The 18,937-nt window shown below is 37.7% G+C and overlaps 1 protein-coding gene across 5 annotated transcripts in view; it reads left to right on the top strand.

Moving 5' to 3' along the window:
- Positions 1-15,706, top strand: part of zbtb44 (zinc finger and BTB domain containing 44) — a 67,166-nt gene extending 51,460 nt beyond the window's left edge. For 2 of the 5 annotated variants that reach the window (XM_062067880.1, XM_062067879.1), the window contains one exon: positions 1,922-7,506. In XM_062067880.1, the coding sequence (XP_061923864.1) occupies positions 1,922-2,324 (403 nt within the window). In that variant the 3' untranslated portion in view covers positions 2,325-7,506. Of the gene's footprint in view, positions 1-1,921; positions 7,507-7,848; positions 9,830-15,685 lie in introns of those variants that run through there. The other 3 variants (XR_009828347.1, XR_009828346.1, XM_062067881.1) reach the window with 3 other exon arrangements.
- The last annotated feature ends 3,231 nt before the right edge of the window (positions 15,707-18,937 follow it).

Here is an 18,937-nt window from a genome sequence, read left to right as displayed (position 1 = left end):
TCCCAAATTCCAAGCTGCTGTTTTGAGGCATGTTAAAAAAATTATGCACTTTGTGACTTCAATAATAAATATAGCAGTGCCATGTTGGCAATTTTTTCCATAACTGGAGTTGAAGTTGTTCTCTTATTTTGGAAAACCTTGTTTTTGATTGATTGATTGAAACTTGTATTAGTAGATTGCACAGTACAGTACATATTCCGTACAATTGACCACTAAATGGTAACACCCGAATACGTTTTTCAACTTGTTTAAGTCGGGGTCCACATTAATCAATTCATTGTAAAGTTACATTGTTTAATGCATCCAGCGGGGCATCACAACAAAATTAGGCATAATAATGTGTTAATGCCACGACTGAAATATATTGTTTATATCGGAATCGGTAATTACGAGTTAGACAATATCGGAATATCGGATATCGGCAAAAAAGCCATTATCTGACATCTCTAGTTTTAAATTATCAAAATAAAATGGATTGATTGACCTAGAACAGGTGCATTTTAATACATTTTGAACATAGTGCAACAGTTACTTGATTTCTCGTTTTCAATTTATAGAGGCTCAGGATATTTTTGCAGTCCGACACCAGTAGTTTTGTGAGAAACTCAATTTGAGTTTTTTGGGGTTTTTTTGCTGTAAACTATTATCCTCAGAATTATCAACAAATTAGGAAATATTTCACTCAATGTAGCGAATCTGTAGAATAAAAGTTACACTTTTTCAATTGAACTACTGAAAAAATACACTTTTTTAAATAAAAAAAAAAGTAATTGAAGAATGAATTAAATTGCCATGTCCGTGTATGTTTGTTTTGTTTGTCTGTTGCTTCCAAACAGGCTGCAGGGTTCACTCTTTGCTGTTATATTGCGGAATGAAATAAATAGAGAAGCCCCTTGTCAGTCATCCACTGTCTTTGTCTCTGTGGGTGGAGGCGAGGCCGCTTTCATACAAACACAGAAGTTTGCCATATAAACCTAGAACAGGACAAGTGGTAAAAAAATGGATGGATAGAACTCCTTACTTGTTTTTCTGTGGTTGGTTTGCACACTGGAAGGGGCGTTGCAAGAGAGAGAGAGAGAGAATACGGCTAATTGGGATGAGGAAGTCCCAATAATGAGACCACTACACTGCTTAATTGTCCCTTTATTTCATATGAACCGATTCTTTCACATGTTTAAGAACTCCATCTTTATCCCTGATGATGGTCATGGTATTTGAGTGGCTTGGACCAGGCATACAGTTGAAATTAGTCTGCATTACTCCCTTTTCATATTGACATACTGTAATTAAAGGAACAAGGGTAACTAAAAATACCAAATGTGGTGTTGTCCTTGCATAGTGTCGCACTACTACGTATTCTTCCGCATATCTGTAGTTATTTTTTTATTTTTTACATCATTAATCATTTATCGGTGTATTCGTATTGCATGCGGAGGAGTAATCGCATGAAGTGGATGTTCTTTGTTTTGACTGTGGATTATTCTTGAGTGTTTCTAGTACTTTCTAAAATGGAAGGTGGTGCTTAGCAAATGTAACTGTAACGACTGCAATACCACCGGCTCAGCTGCGCCCGTGCATGTGTGGACTTATTTTCAGTTATTGTCACCCCAACGTCATTTTTGAATAAATTTTAACTGAAGACGAGTGATCTCATTACATTATGTGCTTGCATGTTCGCACGGCCATCTGCCTTCCCAAAATTGTAAACCTAAGGGAAACACTGTATTGTATTTGCTTTCAATCAATTATGAAAATGTTGTATCATGAAAGCCATATTTGTAATTAATTTGTTTTACTTTTTAAAAAGTAACTAATTCTATTTTCCTATGCACTACTAGTCTGAACAGTACAAACTGAATGTGTAATATATACTTGACTGTGAACTGTGAACCCAATATGTTTTGTTTTTTTGTTCTAATAGTGATTTCCTCGTGCCCGACTACCTGAGCCAGGTGCAGGAGGAGGAGGAGGCTCTGGGAGTCCAGTATGATCTGGAAGAATCCCAACATCACCCTGTCTATGCAGGTGGAACCTCTACTGTCATTGCCACCTCGTCCTCCTCCTCAGTCCAGCTACCTGTCATATCCCAGGTCTCCTCTTCTACCCAGAATTGTGAGAGCTCAACTGGCCTCCTTTCACCTGATTCCCTCGATCCCCTTGAAAACCACTCCTTCAAGATGGATACCGGCCATACTGTAGCCCTGGCAGAGGAGACAAAGACGAACAACGGCGAAGAAGGGAGTTCACCAGGGGTGTTTGAACAAGAGCACCATCGGCGGCATAACGCCGAGCCCGTTGAGTTGGCTTCTATCACCATCGAATGATTCAGTTTATTTGATGACACCAAAAAGAAATGTATTTTTACATCACTGACTGCATCAAGACAAGTTGTCCCCAAACTCGAGTTGGCCTGGTGAGGTTTTCCACTTTTAACAAGGTAAAGCATTACTTTTTATTGTTTTCCTGAACAAGTTGAAACATAATTTAAAAAATTTTCCCATTTGATGTGAGTACTTTTCTGCTGGAGGTATGTGAAATTCAAGCCTTGTCCTTTTGGGAAGTGCCTGAGAGTAACTGGTAACTTGTGATTGAAAAGCACCTGAGTTAGCCACCAATAACAAATCAAGTCCCTGCAAACTGGGTTTCAAAACACAAAATGTCCTTTACGGTGATAATGCCAATTTATTGGTTACAGTGTTATTCTTTCAGGGCTGTCACTGTAGGCATACATATCAATGTCATTGCTGTCTATGTTGCAAGTTTCTAATGTAGTTTGCTGTCTGAATGCAGTATACGTTGGCTAATGTAGAACAATGTGTGTATATGTATTTATCCAATAGAACACTTACAGTACATTTTGTCTATATTCACCGTTTTTAAGCAAAATACTACTGTCAAATATCCAAATTATTATTATCACTGACAAGTATTTAACTCTCAATCATACAGTTGTGGTCAGAAGTTGTGGATTGCTTCAGTTGTTATATAAAAAATTGTTTAGAAAAACAGAAACTTTTTGGCATGAACAAGAAAACAGATGCTGAACCAGCAACCCCTCTCTTAGGTCAACGATCAGTGACTTCTGACCTAATCCCGAATAAATACCTCTCTAGGATTTAAAGTGAAGTGAATTATATTTATATAGCGCTTTTCTCTAGTGACTCAAAGCAATTTACACAGTGAAACCCATTATCTAAGTTACATTTAAACCAGTGTGGGTGGGCACTGGGAGCCGGTGGGTAAAGTGTCTTACCCAAGGACACAACGGCAGTGACTAGGATGGCGGAAGTGGGGATCGAACCTGCAACCCTCAAGTTGCTGGCACAGCCGCTGTACCAACCGAGCCACGCCGCCCCAAAGACACATTTAGGGTAAAGGAACAAAATGCAAAACATAAAACTTGGCTTTTGGCAGGCAATTCTGTAATAAATGAAATTCTCAAATACAAAATGAAATAGTGGTTTATATTCAGGCCGCATGGTGGCCTGGTGGTGATTATTTAGGCTGAAGACTCAAGTTTGTCAATAGGTATGAATCTGAGTGAGAATGGTTGTTTGTCTATATGTGCCCTGTGATTGGTTGGTGACCAGTCTGGAGTGTAGCCCGGCTCTCGCCCAAAGTCAGCAGGGATAGGCACCACCTTACTCGTAACCCAAATAAGCAAATAAGCGGTGTAGAAAATGTACAGAAGTTTAGCCACATTAAGTAAATGTTAGGTAACATAGTAGAAATGCATTAAATTCTATTTGCATTCAGACAAATAGAAGAATGCGGGCTCCACTTTGATTCAGTGCATTAAATATTCCAAAAATTAGTGCGGTCACATCTCTACTTCTGGATGAATGGACAATTTGCAAAGACAAACTCAAACATTTTCTTAACCAGACGAGTGGAAGCCATTGGAGCTGCATTTTTATTTATTTTTTAAAAGGAAATCTTTGCAGAAGAGCATGTTCCCCCTAATTGTCCTAGGCTGGCTATATCTGTGGATTTATATGTCAGGTGCTCCAATTTCCTCCTACGTCCCAAAAACATGCATGTTAGGTTAATTATAGACTCCAAATTGTCCATTGGCGCGAATGATAGTGCTCGGTATCAATTGGATGGAAATGAAAAATCTAAACTTGAAATAATGGATTTTGCTGTTTTTGTTTTGTGAAATCAACACTAACTTGAAAAATTTTAGTTTTTTTTTTCTTGTAGAGATATATAATGGAGTCTGTGTTAACATCTGACCACAACTGTACAGAACGTAGAAGGTGCCGCTGCCATCTAAGTTGGATATGCAAAGTCTTCACACAATCTCAGTGCTCTGAAACAAGCTGTAGCATTTCATGCAGGTTTGAATTATGTCTGCTCTTTTCATTTTTCTGTGAACAGATAAGTGTGTTATACAGTTGTATCCACTTAAGGTCCCGTTAATGTCAAAAACCCGCCAACCATCTCATCTTCTTATGTGCTATACATGCAGTACGTGGCTGACCTCTCGAGTCGACATGGACTTTCCGACCCAAAGGGGTTATTAGTATTAAAAAACAGATCAGTTTATATTGGGGTATTGTTAACTTCATCATTATCGCTTGCATGTTTTTGCAAAAAGAGATTTGTTATGTACAACAATAGGAAGAAAGATGGGGGCAACAGTAAAGGAACTGCAGTGAGCTTCTCAACTTTGGGATTGGTTGTTACTTATTTTGCAGGAGATGTCTCAGCTGTTCTTGTATCCTCCTTTCTGCAACTAACAAAATTGACCTTTTACATTTTGCACAAATGTAGGAAATTTACCAACAAACTGCCGTAGATTAAAAAATCCTTTATCGCCCATACTCCTTGTAGTTCTGGCAAAAGTCACATGTAAATATGCAAGCAATGGCTGTTTTACTTAAATCGACAACCGCTTATGTCGACACGAGTCAGCCAATCCGAGGGATGTTGACTGCTCGACTTTAACAGGATTCACTGTTTGAAGGCGTTATAAGCTGCATCACCAGTTTGAGGAAAGCCTATTTGAAGACATGCAAGATGTTAAAGCGTAACATGATTGATCAGACTGTAGATGTTTGGTATTATGGGTCCTATTCTTACATGTGCTTAAGTGAAAAAAGCTGCGCAGTTGCATGGATTCTCCCCCTGATGCGATGCCATCATCAAACTATCTGTTTCATGGAAAATACACATAATGTAGTGTCTATAATTTATTCGATTGATTTTTTTGACAGTTAATATCAAACTGTCAGCTGTCAGGCCCCCTCACAAGCACACCCACTCAAACCGCTGTCTAAACAAAACTTTTAACATCAGGGTAGTTTAATAACGAGTAGCACAGTTTAATCTAAAAAGTTACATCTTGCCGAAAAAAGTATTTATGTTTTGCGTGTGCATACGCATAGGTCTGGACTATTATGGCAACAATTATTTTTGATTGATATTGAAATCACAATTAATAACACAATCATTCTTTCATTTGAAAACATCAGTATTTATTGCACAACCAAAACTCAACTTTAAATAAAATGTTAATGAGCAACAGATATAAATTAGTAATGAATAAACAAGAAAAGTAAAAATCACAATGATAGTAACAGTAATAAATTAAAATTACAGTAGGTATATAAAAACAATAACATTCAGAGAGGGACAAGCGGAAAAAATGAATGAATGGATGGATTGACCTGGATTTTAGGTCAAAGCATAATACTGGTAATTGTGTAAATGTGCCATAAGTGCTTTAAGTACATTATGCCTGTGTATGGTACTTTTCTGAAACCTTAATTTTGTTAGCACAATCAGACCGGATGTGGTGCACTGCGCTATTATTGTGTTGGGTGGTCTGCGCGGTTGTTCTCAGCTTTAATAAAACATTTTAAAAAAGAGCGCACCTCTCAAGTTGCGACTGCTCTCCTGTTTATACATTGGTCTTACATCGATGATGTCGTTCACAACAACACGAGTATATGAGATGTGGGTGTATGGATTTATTTTTTTGCTAGCTTTAGCTTTGTTGTGTAGTCGCTGTTTCAAGTGATTATATCAACATTGTTTAGTTTAGGACATGTTTCGGGGATGAATGAGCGGTACGGACACATTATTTTCCCAAACAAATGTTCCTTCTCCTCACAATGACAGCATTTCACTCACGTTTATGTCAATTTCCGTGATACTCTGTTTATTAGCCTTTTATTAGCGTATTATTGCTTTATTGGCCAATTCTGTGACTCTGTCCGCGGTTACGCCAACACGGAAATCATATAGCCTTACTTTTTTGTTGAGTTTAGTGATTATTGATTAGACATACTAGCACAGTGTCAAATAAAAAGTAGCAATCATTGTGAGTTCATAAACTTCCAGTAGACGTGGTCTTCTTTGTAATCATACGCTCACTCATCCATTTCTCTGTCACAAGCGCCGGAATTTGCATGCATGTTGTGCGGCCCATTAATTTTTTTTTCTTCTTCCAATATTAGATTTTTATGATCGTGAGAAGCAATAATTGAAATAGAAATCAAAACTTGATTAATTGGCCTGCCCTAAATACAGGCATGGCATCACTATGACGACACATGTTTAGCACGGTCTGGAGTGACGCGGCCTTCTCAAATGTGAAGTGTTTTATTTTTCATGGATTTCAATGACATACACACGCCATGTTTCATGATTTTCACATAGCCAAAAAATGCACTATGGCAAAGTCCGCCTCATTGGTAATGAGCCCGCCTTCATCCACGACATAAGCACTTGGGTCTCACTTACGCAGAGTGGGCGTGTCCGTAGCCTGGATAGGAGAATTCAAATAAGAGAAACCTGTGTAACTTCAAGCGCGTAAAAAAAAACACTTAAGCGAACGGGAGAATAGGGCCCTATGTGTTATTTAATAGACTTAATTATACATTATACAAATCCTCACTTGGTATAACAGTAAAACTGTGTTTTAAGTGATTTTGGGTCAAACATGTGCAACTAAAAATCTAATCAATGACTTGAATGCTGATTGGCTAACTAATCAGTTGAAGTAGGAAGAAGTAAAAAGCCTTGTTATAAGGGTTGATTGTACAGATGAATATTATGTGTTAATGTCCTGATTTAATCAAATTCACTGAGCGCTGTCTTAAGAGTTTGTCACACAGTGCCATCGTGTCAGCAAAGTCTTGTGTGCCATTTGTCCCACTGAAAATCAAGCCTTTCTTTTCCCCACAGGACCAAATGTTTTATATATCATTGTGAGATTTGCCATGGCAATCAATACTTGCACATTTAAAAAAGAAAAAAAAAAGAAAAAAAGATGGCGATAATCAGTATAAGTGGTCCATGGAAAGTAGCAAAGGGGTTTTGCTATTTTGCCCCTAAAACACTGTATGATGTTGTGCATCCAAGAGGTTAGCCTTAGTAAACGGACCTATTAACTCTAGTTGCACACTCAAAACTATTTTTAATTTCTCCATTTGTTATGCTTTACAATTGTTGTGTAGGTGTCTGTTTTCTAACAATCTTTTACATATATATATATATATATATATATATATATATATATATATATATATATATATATATATATATATATATATATATATATATATATATATATATATATATATATATATATATATATATATGTTATGAAAATGCTGCTGTTTGCTGGAAAGTGCCCAAACTATTTTTGTGAACTAATTGTGTGCAATAAATGGACAGGTGTTGTTCTCAAAGTGAGAAGTCAGTTTTTTTGGGAGAAATATATCCTGTGTACACTACACAACAAAAGTCAGTGTACCGCTCGTATTTCTGGCAATATTTTAATATATATTTTGCATTGAACAACACTGAAGAAATGACACAATGATGTATCTCTTACAGACCCCACACTGGAAGATAGAACATCAGGCATCGAACAGTTCTACTCTTTGAGTGCAGTGTGTTACGATAATATCAACACCCAGCCAAATTCGAGTCATCCAGGCCCAAAATCACACGTGAACAAACGTGAACTAACAAAATCGAAGAAGCAGAACCCTAGCAACCGCCATAGCAACACCCAGAAAAACAGGCAATATCAGAAGGGGAGGGAATGTTAGTGGTCTTGGGACTATTTTTGAAAGAAAAATCCCAAACCAAAAAAATCATGGAGACGGCATTAACTTAATATTTATAATCTACTGAGCAAGCTAGAGGTGCGTATGATCTCCACAAAGCTGTTTTCGCTTCTTGAGTCGCTTCTTTCCGTGACACATCACAATTCACGAAATAATGACTTGTGAGTTGTCTGTTCCCCCCCCACAGACATGAAAAGTTTTGGTTGTTTTGGAAAGTCTGGAGAACCTTTTTATCAGGCATACCTGCTTTGTTGACATAAACAATTGCAATATTACCTGAAGCACAGGAGTCACACTCAAGGCCACATCATTTTATTTTGCCCACAAAGGCCTGGAAATAATATGCATCAAAAAAGTAATTTATCTTTTCTTATTAAATGTATTCGTTCATTCCGTTTTGACAGAAAAAAAGACATGCACTGAATGCAAATGCATATAGTTTTATTCAATATTATCTAATAATGCAATAAATATTATATTATACATTACAGTTTGTTCTCAAAATAAAAATAAGTACTCAAATGTAAGCTGGACTTATGTATGGATCTGTAATAATAATGTTAACCTTAATAATGTAATGTTCGTTACATTTGTTATGAATTTAGGTTAGATCATACCGGGTGGTTATAATCTGTAATAATAAAGAACTAGTTTACTGTTTCCTAATAATTTAACAAATATTAAATTATCAGACATTACAAACCTTTTACTAAAATACAAATAAATATCTGATTTAATAATGATTTCAAAGCAAGTTATCCATTAAATTGTACAATTGGAAAAATGGTAATAGATTTTACAGTAAAAAAAAACAACAACTGTCAGCTCAGTTGCCAGAATTTAGTACGTAAAAAAATATATAATAATCAAATGCATAGGCATAACTACAACTATATAATGAGGTGAATCCTTATACATTCATATTAGTTTGATACTCACTGTTGCAATCGGCCTTCTGAGGGCAGCCAGAACTGCAATGTGGCCCTCAGTGAAAATGAGTTTAACACTCCTGATCTAGGGACAGTGCAGCTTAGTCCGCTCTGAGTGCCTGACTGCTTGTTTCACTGCCAAGTGCTTGAGCTGATACCGAGTCTGCAACCGGATGCAATGTCACGTGCAACTAAGGTGTAAAAATATGCGACTGGTTGATTTTTCGTGAATCTGTTACCGTTTGTGGTGACAAAATTCAGTATGTACCTATAAAAGTACCGAGTTGGGTCCCCATCCCGAGCTTGTAGTTCACTGGGAGCGTCACATGTTATTGGAATCTTCTTCCACTCCTTCATGAGTCTCATGACGACTGGGCGAGAGGATGGCTAATTGGAACCAATTTGGCTATTTTTATTTGGAGTGTACTACCTTTTGTTGCCAGAAGGTTAGACCTTAATGGCTGTTTGCTGACTAATTTTGAGGGGACGGTGAATGTACATTGTTTTAAAAGCTGTACACAAACGACATCACTTAAATTGTATCAAAGTGTCATTTCTGTAGTGTTGTCCAATAAAAAGAGATAATGAAATATTTTAAGAAATGTGATGGAAGTACTCACTTTTGTAAGGTACTGTGTATATACAAGACGGACCAAAAGTAGGTATAGTCTTAATTTTTTGTTTTTGATCATATTTGCACCTATTTATTAGAGTTACAACTTCATTACACCAACAGTTGGGTGCAACATTTTAAAATGCATGGAGAGGTAGATGGGGCCAGTCATGATATTTAAAATGCAGCTGCTATAATCTTGTAGAGTTAAAATATATATATATATATATATATATATATATATATATATATATATATATATATATATATATATATATATATATATATATATATATATATCAAGAGGTTGCCTACAGCCGAAGCTGCTAATGGTTAATTGGAGAACCCTGCAGTTATTTGCTTTTGTAGACCCTGTAAATGCAAAAAAAAAAAAAAAAAAAACTGTTGGTGTATACCTACTTAAGGCACCCACTGTATACACTACAGTACGTATAATTTATACAAATAATTTGTCATGTATTTTTATTAATATGAACTGAAGAGGAACATAACCCATTTGATCTGTGAAACAAGAAGCCTGTGTGTTCGTCTTTAAAGTTGCATGTTTGTGTCGTGCAAAGTGTAGAGCATGTCATTGATGTGTTGATCACACGGTGTAGCTTTAGATCTGTCGCTGGAGCATGACCTCTTTTCTTTTTCTATACACTAGCCCTTTTATGTGCAATGGTTTTCAAAAATATTCTTGTCATACATGATATGCCTTTTAAATGTACACTTGGTGTTGTCACGAGAATTTTTTACCAACCTCTGCTTTATTTACAAGTATGGGAAACATTTATATATATATATATATATATATATATATATATATATATATATATATATATATATATATATATATATATATATATATATATATATATATGTATATATATATATATATATATATATATAATGATGATACAAACACATATGGTCACTGTTTGATGGCATCGTTCTTGTTAAATGTGAATGGAACAGTTTTTCATTGAAGAGTAGTTTTCACTCTGTGACTGTCTGCAGTATGTGTGTATAGTTCATATGAATAAACAGTATATAAATACTGGTTTGCATATTCTTTATAATGTAGGCTACTTGATTACAAGCTGCTTTCGGAAAGATTTATTTTTTGTCTTTGATACTGTATTTAGCTTGGAGAAACAATATATGAGTTTGTAAAGGACTGCACATTTGTGTGTGTGAGTGAGTTTTACATTTTTGCTCTCAAAAACTGACAATACCACTCTGTATTTTAGGATTTGTGGTTGTACTAATTCTGAATTTGATAAGTGTTTTATGGCTTTGCAGTCCTGCTGTTATTTTGTAAATGCATAAAATGCAAATAAAAATACAACTAATGCCATGTGTGACGTTTTCTGTCACTGATGTTGCTCATTTGTCCTTTGCATCACAGCAGGGTGCCCAAAGCAATGAACAGTGGTCCTTATTTTAACTGGCCAGCTTATGACGACCAAGTCATCAAGTCCTGGTCCTCCATCTTCTTTTTATTGGTAAAACGTTCCCACTTATAGAGTAAGTGCACTTTTTTGGTAATTTTGCCGATCATTCACAATCCTTATGTAAGACGAGACTACATATGTTTTTCTTTTTTTATGCATTCTAATTCGTAAAATACAGCAAGTACAAAGTGGCTAACAACGCAGTCCTTTTGCGCCCATATAGCCCTCTGAAAAACATCCAAAAACCGCCAACAACACTCCATTTACTTTACATCTCATGACCTGTATTGACCATGTGTGACTATGACCATGTCAACAACCTGGTCCTGAACGTCGACAAGACCAAGGAGATCATCGTCGACTTCAGGAGGGACCAGTCCAGCCATGCTCCACTCTTCATCAACGGCACAGCAGTGGAGATCGTAAACAGCACCAAGTTCCTGGGGGTGCTGATAACTGACAATATGACCCGGTCCCTACACTTGTAAAAAGAGCTCAACAGCGCATGCACTTATTGCATCAGATGAATAGAGCACTGCTCCCTCCCCCCATTCTCACCACATTCTACAGAGGCACTATAGAGAGCCTACTGACCAACTGCATCTTTGTCTGGACTGGAGCCTGCAGTGCCTCAGACTGGAAGTCTCTGCAGAGAGTGGTGAGGACAGCGGAAAAGATCATCGGGACTCCTCTTCCTCCTATCCAGGGAACCGCAAAAAGCCGCTGCCTGACCAGGGCTCAGAAAATCTGCAGAGAATCCTCCCATCCCCACCAAGGACTGTTTTCACTGCTGGACTCTAGAAAGAGGTTCCGCAGCCTCCGTAGCAGAACCTCCAGGTTCTGTAACAGCTTCTTCCCTCAGGCCATAAGACTCTAGAAGGCATTATAATAATCCCCTCAATTCCCCCCAAAAACGGATTGACTCGCTGGAATATAAAGACAATATAACATACATCCATAAATGTGGATGCATATGCAAAAGTGCAATATATTTATCTGTGCAGTAATGTATTTAATTATATCTACACCTTATTGCTCTTTTATCCTGCACTACAACGAGCTAATGCAACACAATTTCGTTCTTATCTGTACTGTAAAGTTCAAATTTGAATGACAATAAAAAGGAAGTCTAAGAAGTCTGTCTATTAGTGATATTTTTTAGTATAAGCACTAAAGTTAAAAAACTACTTTTCGTGGTGCCCTAATCACAGAGAGCTAACTAGCTTATGCAGCTACTGTATTGACATACTGAGCTGCTGCATTGCCTCTGAATTAGTGAAAAATTATTCTAGATTTTAAATTATGTCTCATCTGTATAATCGAATGATGTAGCCATAAACGGTTGGTCAATTTTGACATCCACCTTAAACCCGGAGATGGCCAGAAAGGCCCCTAAAGGCAATTAATGTTTCATCTAAGTAAGGTAAGGCGACTAAGTAAGTTGGCATCCCAGTGGGAGCAGACATTGTACAGTAAGTGACTGCTTTATTATGTTTGTATATCTTGTTTGTCACTTAGCAATATTGCTGCATGATGCTTAGTGTGTCACTAAAGCTGGATCTGTTTCGGAAACAGCTGCTACAATTTGTAGCCCATCCTGTATATTCAGGCTTAAAAATTCAAGGTTGTGGACAGTATTGATAATAACTGCATTACAAACTGCATTATTTTTTTCAGTAACGAGTAATCAAATTAATTACTGTTCATGTCGTTGCAACACTGTTAATGAGAATGAAGAGTTGTGTAAATCGTAAATAAAAACAATACAATGATTTGCAAATCCTTTGCAACCTATATTTAATTGAATAGACTGCAAAACTTTATTTTTTTCAAATATGAGCTCATTTGGAATTTAATGCCTGCAACATGTTTCAAAAACGCTGGCACAAGTGGCAAAAAACACTGAGAAAGTTCAGGAATGCTCATCCAACACTTATTTGGAACATCCCCCAGGTGAACAGGCTAATTGGGAACAGGTGGGGGCCATGATTGGATATGAAAGCAGCTTCCATTAAATGCTCAGTCATTCACAAACAAGGATGGGGCGAGGGTCACTACTTTGTGAACAAATGCGTGAGCAAATTGTTGAACAGTTTAAAAACAACATTTCTCAACGAGCTATTGCAAGGAATTTAGGGATTTCTCCATCCACGGTCCGTAATATCATCAAAAGGTTCAGAGAATCTGGAGAAATCACTGCACGTAAGCTGCAAGGCCGAATAATTCGATCCCTCAGGCGATACTGCATTCAAAACCAACATCGGTGTGTAAAGGATATCACCACATAGGCTCAGGAACACTTCAGAAAACCACTGTCAGTAACTACAGTTTGTCGTTACATCTGTAAGTGCAAGTTAAATCTCTACTATGCAAAGCAAAAACCATTTATCAACAACACCCAGAAACGCCGCCGGCTTCACTGGGCCCGAGCTCATCTAAGATGGACTGATGCAAAGTGGGAAAGTGTTCTGTGGTCTGACGAGTCCACATTTCCAATTGTTTTTGGAAACTGTGGACGTCGTGTCCTCCGGACCAAAGAGGAAAAGAACCATGCGGACTGTTATAGGCGTAAAGTTCAAAAGCCAGCATCTGTGATGGCTTGGGGGTGTATTAGTGCCCAAGGCATGGGTAACTTACACATCTGTGAAGGCACCTGGGGAAATTGCCCTCCTGTGGGTTCTTCTGACACAAAGATCCTTTCGTTATCCCGGTAGTCTGAGGTAACAAGTCTTTTATTTTCATAAAGCAGTATGGTTTTGCTTTCCAGCAAAGTGTCTCTCGCTCTCATGCCTCTGCTCACCAGCAACTACCACCACGTCTCAGTCTGGCTGCTGCTAATAAGAGCGACAGGTGATTAGATAACAAGCCCCAGCAGGGCAATTTACTCACCTGCCGCTGACTTCAAGGCCGATCCTTACACACCCCGCTCCGCGGCAGGCCCGCAGACCACGCCCCCTCCACAGCACCATTAATGCTGAAAGGTACATACAGGTTTTGGAGCAAAATATGTTGCCATCCAAGCAACGTCTTTTTCATGGACACCCCTGCTTATTTCCGCAAGACAATGCCAACCCACATTTTGCACGTGTTACAACAGCATGGCTTCATAGTAAAAGAGTGCGGGTACTACACTGGCCTGCCTGTAGTCCAGACCTATCTCCCATTGAAAATGTGTGGCGCATTATGAAGCGTAAAATACGACAACGGAGACCCCGGACTGTTGAACAACTTAAGCTGTACATCAAGCAAGAATGGGAAAGAATTCCACCTGAAAAGCTTCAAAAATTGGTCTCCTCAGTTCCAAAACGTTTACTGAGTGTTGTTAAAAGAAAAGGCCATGTAACACAGTGGTAAAAATGCCCCTGTGCCAACTTGTTTGCAATGTGTTGCTACCATTAAATTCTAAATTAATGATTATTTGCAAAAAAAAAAAAGTTTATCAGTTCCAACATTGAATATCTTGTCTTTGCAGTCTATTCAATTGAATATAAGTTAAAGGATTTGCAAATCATTGTATTCTGTTTTTATTTACGTTTCACACAATGTGCCAACTTCACTGGTTTTGGGTTTTGTATTTTTAGCCACAGAAAGAAAGGTACGAAAGCTCTATTGTCCTTTTAGTGAAATAGAGTTACCACAGCAGCTTTTTCTTAGATAAGAGTATACAATTTGTGAAAACACAAAAATTACAATAAAAAAATTGTATGTAAAAAAGTTTTTTATCACCCATTCAACTAAAGTCACAAGTCGATTTTGATTATGTTGACAACCGCTTATGTCAATGCCAGTCAGCCAGTCTGAAGGGAATCAACATAAACAGGTTGCATTGTACAATTAAAGACTTTAGGCCCAAATCAAAACAATAATAAAAAAACGCAGAGCCTAAGGTTAAACTACAGTGCTTAACACCACCACCCAAATTTACAGTTAAATGCTGACAACATTGGCACTTATTTCAGAGTTCAGGACCTAAAATAATGTCTACATGTAAAATTAGGCTGGTTTTATCACAAGTTTTAGCACATTTTGCAACACCCACGTTTAGCTCCATCAGTCTGTTGATGTCACATACAGAAGGCTGGAGACAATTACATATTGCGTAAAATGTGTTTTGGTTGCAGCGTCTTTTCCAATCACGATATTTGTGTGCAGAATTTGAAGGAAATTATCAAATATCTCTGCCAGATGCATTGTTGCAGGTTAAAAAGGGGCTCAGCTTGCAGTAATGCTCATAAGTTTACATACCCTGGGAGAATTTATGATTTCTTGGCCATTCTTCAGAGAATATGAATGATAACACAAAAACCTTTCCTCCACTCATGCTTAATGGTTGTGTGAAGCTATTTATTGGCAAACAACTGTGTTTACTCTTTTTAAATCAAAATGACACAGTCTGGTACCCAAATGACCCTGATCAAAAGTTTACATACCCCAGGGACTTTGTTTTGATAACATGCACAAAAGTTGACACAAACAGGTTTGAATGGCTAATCAAGGTTCCAATCCTCACCTGTGACATGTTTGTTTGTAATTAATGTGTGTGTATAAAAGGTCAGTGAGTTTCTGAGCTTCTGACAGACCATTGCATCTTTCATCCAGTGCTGCACAGATGTTTCTGGATTCTGAGTCATGGGGAAGGCAAAAGAATTGTCAAAGGATCTGCGAGAAAAGGTAATTGAACTGCATAAAACAGGAAAGGGGTATAAAAATGTATCCAAGGAATTGAGAATGTCAATCAGCAGTGTTCAAACGCTGATTAAGAAGTGGAAAATGAGGGATTCAGGTAGACCAGCAAAGATTTCAGCCACAACTGCCAGGAAAATTGTTTGAGATGCAAAGAAAAATCCACAAATAACTTCAGCTGAAATACAGGACTCTCTGAAAAATTGTGGTGTGGCTGTTTCAAGATGCACAATAAGGAGGCACTTGAAGAAAAATGGGCTGCATGGTGGAGTCGCCAGAAGGAATCCATTTGTGCGCAAATGTCACAAAGTATCCCGCTTACATTACGCCAAACAGCACAGAGACAAGCCTCAAAACTTCTGGAACAAAGTAATTTGGAGTGATGGCTTCCTTCAGGCGACTCGACCATGCAGCCCATTTTTCTTCAAGTCCCTCCACTCACTGAGCTTTTATACACACACATTAATTACAAACAAACATGTCACAGGTGAGGATTGGAACCTTGATTAGCCATTCAAACCTGTTTGTGTCAACTTTTGTGCATGTTATCAGATCAAAGTCACTTGGGTATGTAAACTTTTGATCAGGGTCATTTTGGTACTTTCTTTTGTCATTTTGATTTAAAAAGAGTAAACAGTTGTTTGTCAATAAATAGCTTCACACAACCATTAAGCATGAGTGGAAGAAGGTTTTTGTGTTATCATTCATATTCTCTGAAGAATGGTAACTTATGAGCAATACTGTACATTTTCAAAGGAGTGTAATTTGCAGCGATTATTTAAAAGATTCTGACTTCGAAGAAAAGGGTTTTTGGTTAATGTTTGGATGGAAACCATTAAAAAAGATTTAAGCAAAATGTAATCCCGAAAATCAGGAGCACCCTTCGGAGAAAGACTGCGTCAGAACCTGGAGGAAAACGGAGAAGGAAAAGCAGACCCGGCGCTCAAAAACAAGAGAAAAAGAAGGTAAGCCGTGGGTCCTTTTCTACTGATGTTTTTCTCAAGACGCTTTAGGAAAAGCTGAAAGAGCATGAGGAAAGCGGCTATGGTGTCTATATAGGAAGAGATGGAAAAGCAAGGAAGTCTAGAAATGGCAACTCTTTGAAATTAAATTTTTGTTAACAATGTTAACATATCAGTTTTGAAGTAATCAAAACCAACGCGACAAATGCAATTAAATGATCAAAATAATAGTTTGCCTTTAATTTTTATTTTTTTTACGAGCAAAAAATACATAAAGAGAACTTGTTAGTGAAAGGTTGGTCATCTAGACCAGGGGTTGTTAACTTATTTTACGATAGGGCCCAACTTTTCCACTCAAATAACACTGAATTGGTTATCTTACTCTTGATTGTAATCCTATTCAATAATTATATCTAAACTATAGTTCAGCAGGATAAATTGTGTCAAGCGATATGAAACCATGTGTTGATCACAAACATTATTATCAAGTCTTAGGTCTAGCTCAGTAAAAAATAAATACTAATTAAATCACTGCAAAAGAAGGGACTTGTAAAAAAAAAGATGAAAAAAAAAACTTAAAGGCCTACTGAAATGATTTTTTTTTATTTAAACGGGGATAGCAGATCTATTCTATGTGTCATACTTGATCATTTCGCGATATTGCCATATTTTTGCTGAAAGGATTTAGTATAGAACAACGACGATAAAGATCGCAACTTTTGGTATCTGATAAAAAAAGGCTTGCCCCTACCGGAAGTAGCGTGACGTAGTCAATTGAACATACACGCAAAGTTCCCTATTGTTTACAATGATGGCCGCATGAAGTGAGAGAGATTCGGACCGAGAAAGCGACGATTTCCCCATTAATTTGAGCGAGGATGAAATATTTTTAAATGAGGAAAGTGCAAGTGAAGGACTAGTGGGGAGTGGAAGATGCTGTGAGAGCCGGGGGTGACCTGATATTCAGCTGGAAATGACTACAACAGTAAATAAACACAAGACATATATATACTCTATTAGCCACAACACAACCAGGCTTATATTTAATATGCCACAAATTAATCCCGCATAAAAACACCTAGGTGTTTGTTATGCTAGCTCCTAGCTACTAGCTCGAGCTAGTTATAGCTCGAGCGGGTAATATGGACGGGATCCTGTATATATAACCCGCCAATACAATTCAAACACCTGCACAACACACACACTCTCTCAGCCCAAACAACCGTTCACCTAACCCAAGGTTCATAAAGCTTATATATTTAATCAAAGTTACGTACATGACACGCACGTACTGGCAAGCAATCAAATGTTTGGAAGCGCGCGGGTGGGACCTGATATTCAGCTGGGAATGACTACAACAGTAAATAAACACAAGACATATATATACTCTATTAGCCACAACACAACCAGGCTTATATTTAATATGCCACAAATGAATCCCGCATAAAAACACCTAGGTGTTTGTTATGCTAGCTCCTAGCTACTAGCTACTAGCTCGAGCTAGTTATAGCTCGAGCGGGTAATATGGACGGGATCCCGTATATATAACCCGCCAATACAATTCAAACACCTGCATAACACACACACTCACTCAGCCCAAACAACCGTTCACCTAACCCAAGGTTCATAAAGCTTATATATTTAATCAAAGTTACGTACATGACACGCACGTACGGGCAAGCAATCAAATGTTTGGAAGCGCGCGGGTGGGACCTGATATTCAGCTGGGAATGACTACAACAATAAATAAACACAAGACATATATATACTCTATTAGCCACAACACAACCAGGCTTATATTTAATATGCCACAAATTAATCCTAATGCTAGCTCCTAGCTCCTAGCTACTAGCTCGAGCTAGTTATAGCAAGCGATCAAATGTTTGGAAGCGCAGCTGTGTACTCACGTTATCGCAACTGTGTATCCAAATCAAAGTCCTCCTGGTAAGAGTCTCTGTTGTCCGAGTTCTTCCATCTTGACTGCATCTTTCGGGAATGTAAACAAAGAAGCGCCGGCTGTGTACGTGTTGTTGCTGACTTCCCTCGCAAAATAGACACTTTGCACCGACAACTTTCTTCTTTGCTTGCTCAGCTTCTTTCTCCATAATGCAATGAACAAATTGCAACAGATTCACCAACACAGATGTCCAGAATACTGTGGAATAATGAGATGAAAACCAGAGCTATTTCGTATTGACTTCAATGG

Source organism: Entelurus aequoreus, linkage group LG13 (genome assembly GCF_033978785.1).
Source record: "Entelurus aequoreus isolate RoL-2023_Sb linkage group LG13, RoL_Eaeq_v1.1, whole genome shotgun sequence".
NCBI classification, from domain to species: Eukaryota; Metazoa; Chordata; class Actinopteri; order Syngnathiformes; family Syngnathidae; genus Entelurus; species Entelurus aequoreus.
Note: the sequence above shows the minus strand (reverse complement) of the source record. Positions and strands in the feature narration are given on the sequence as shown.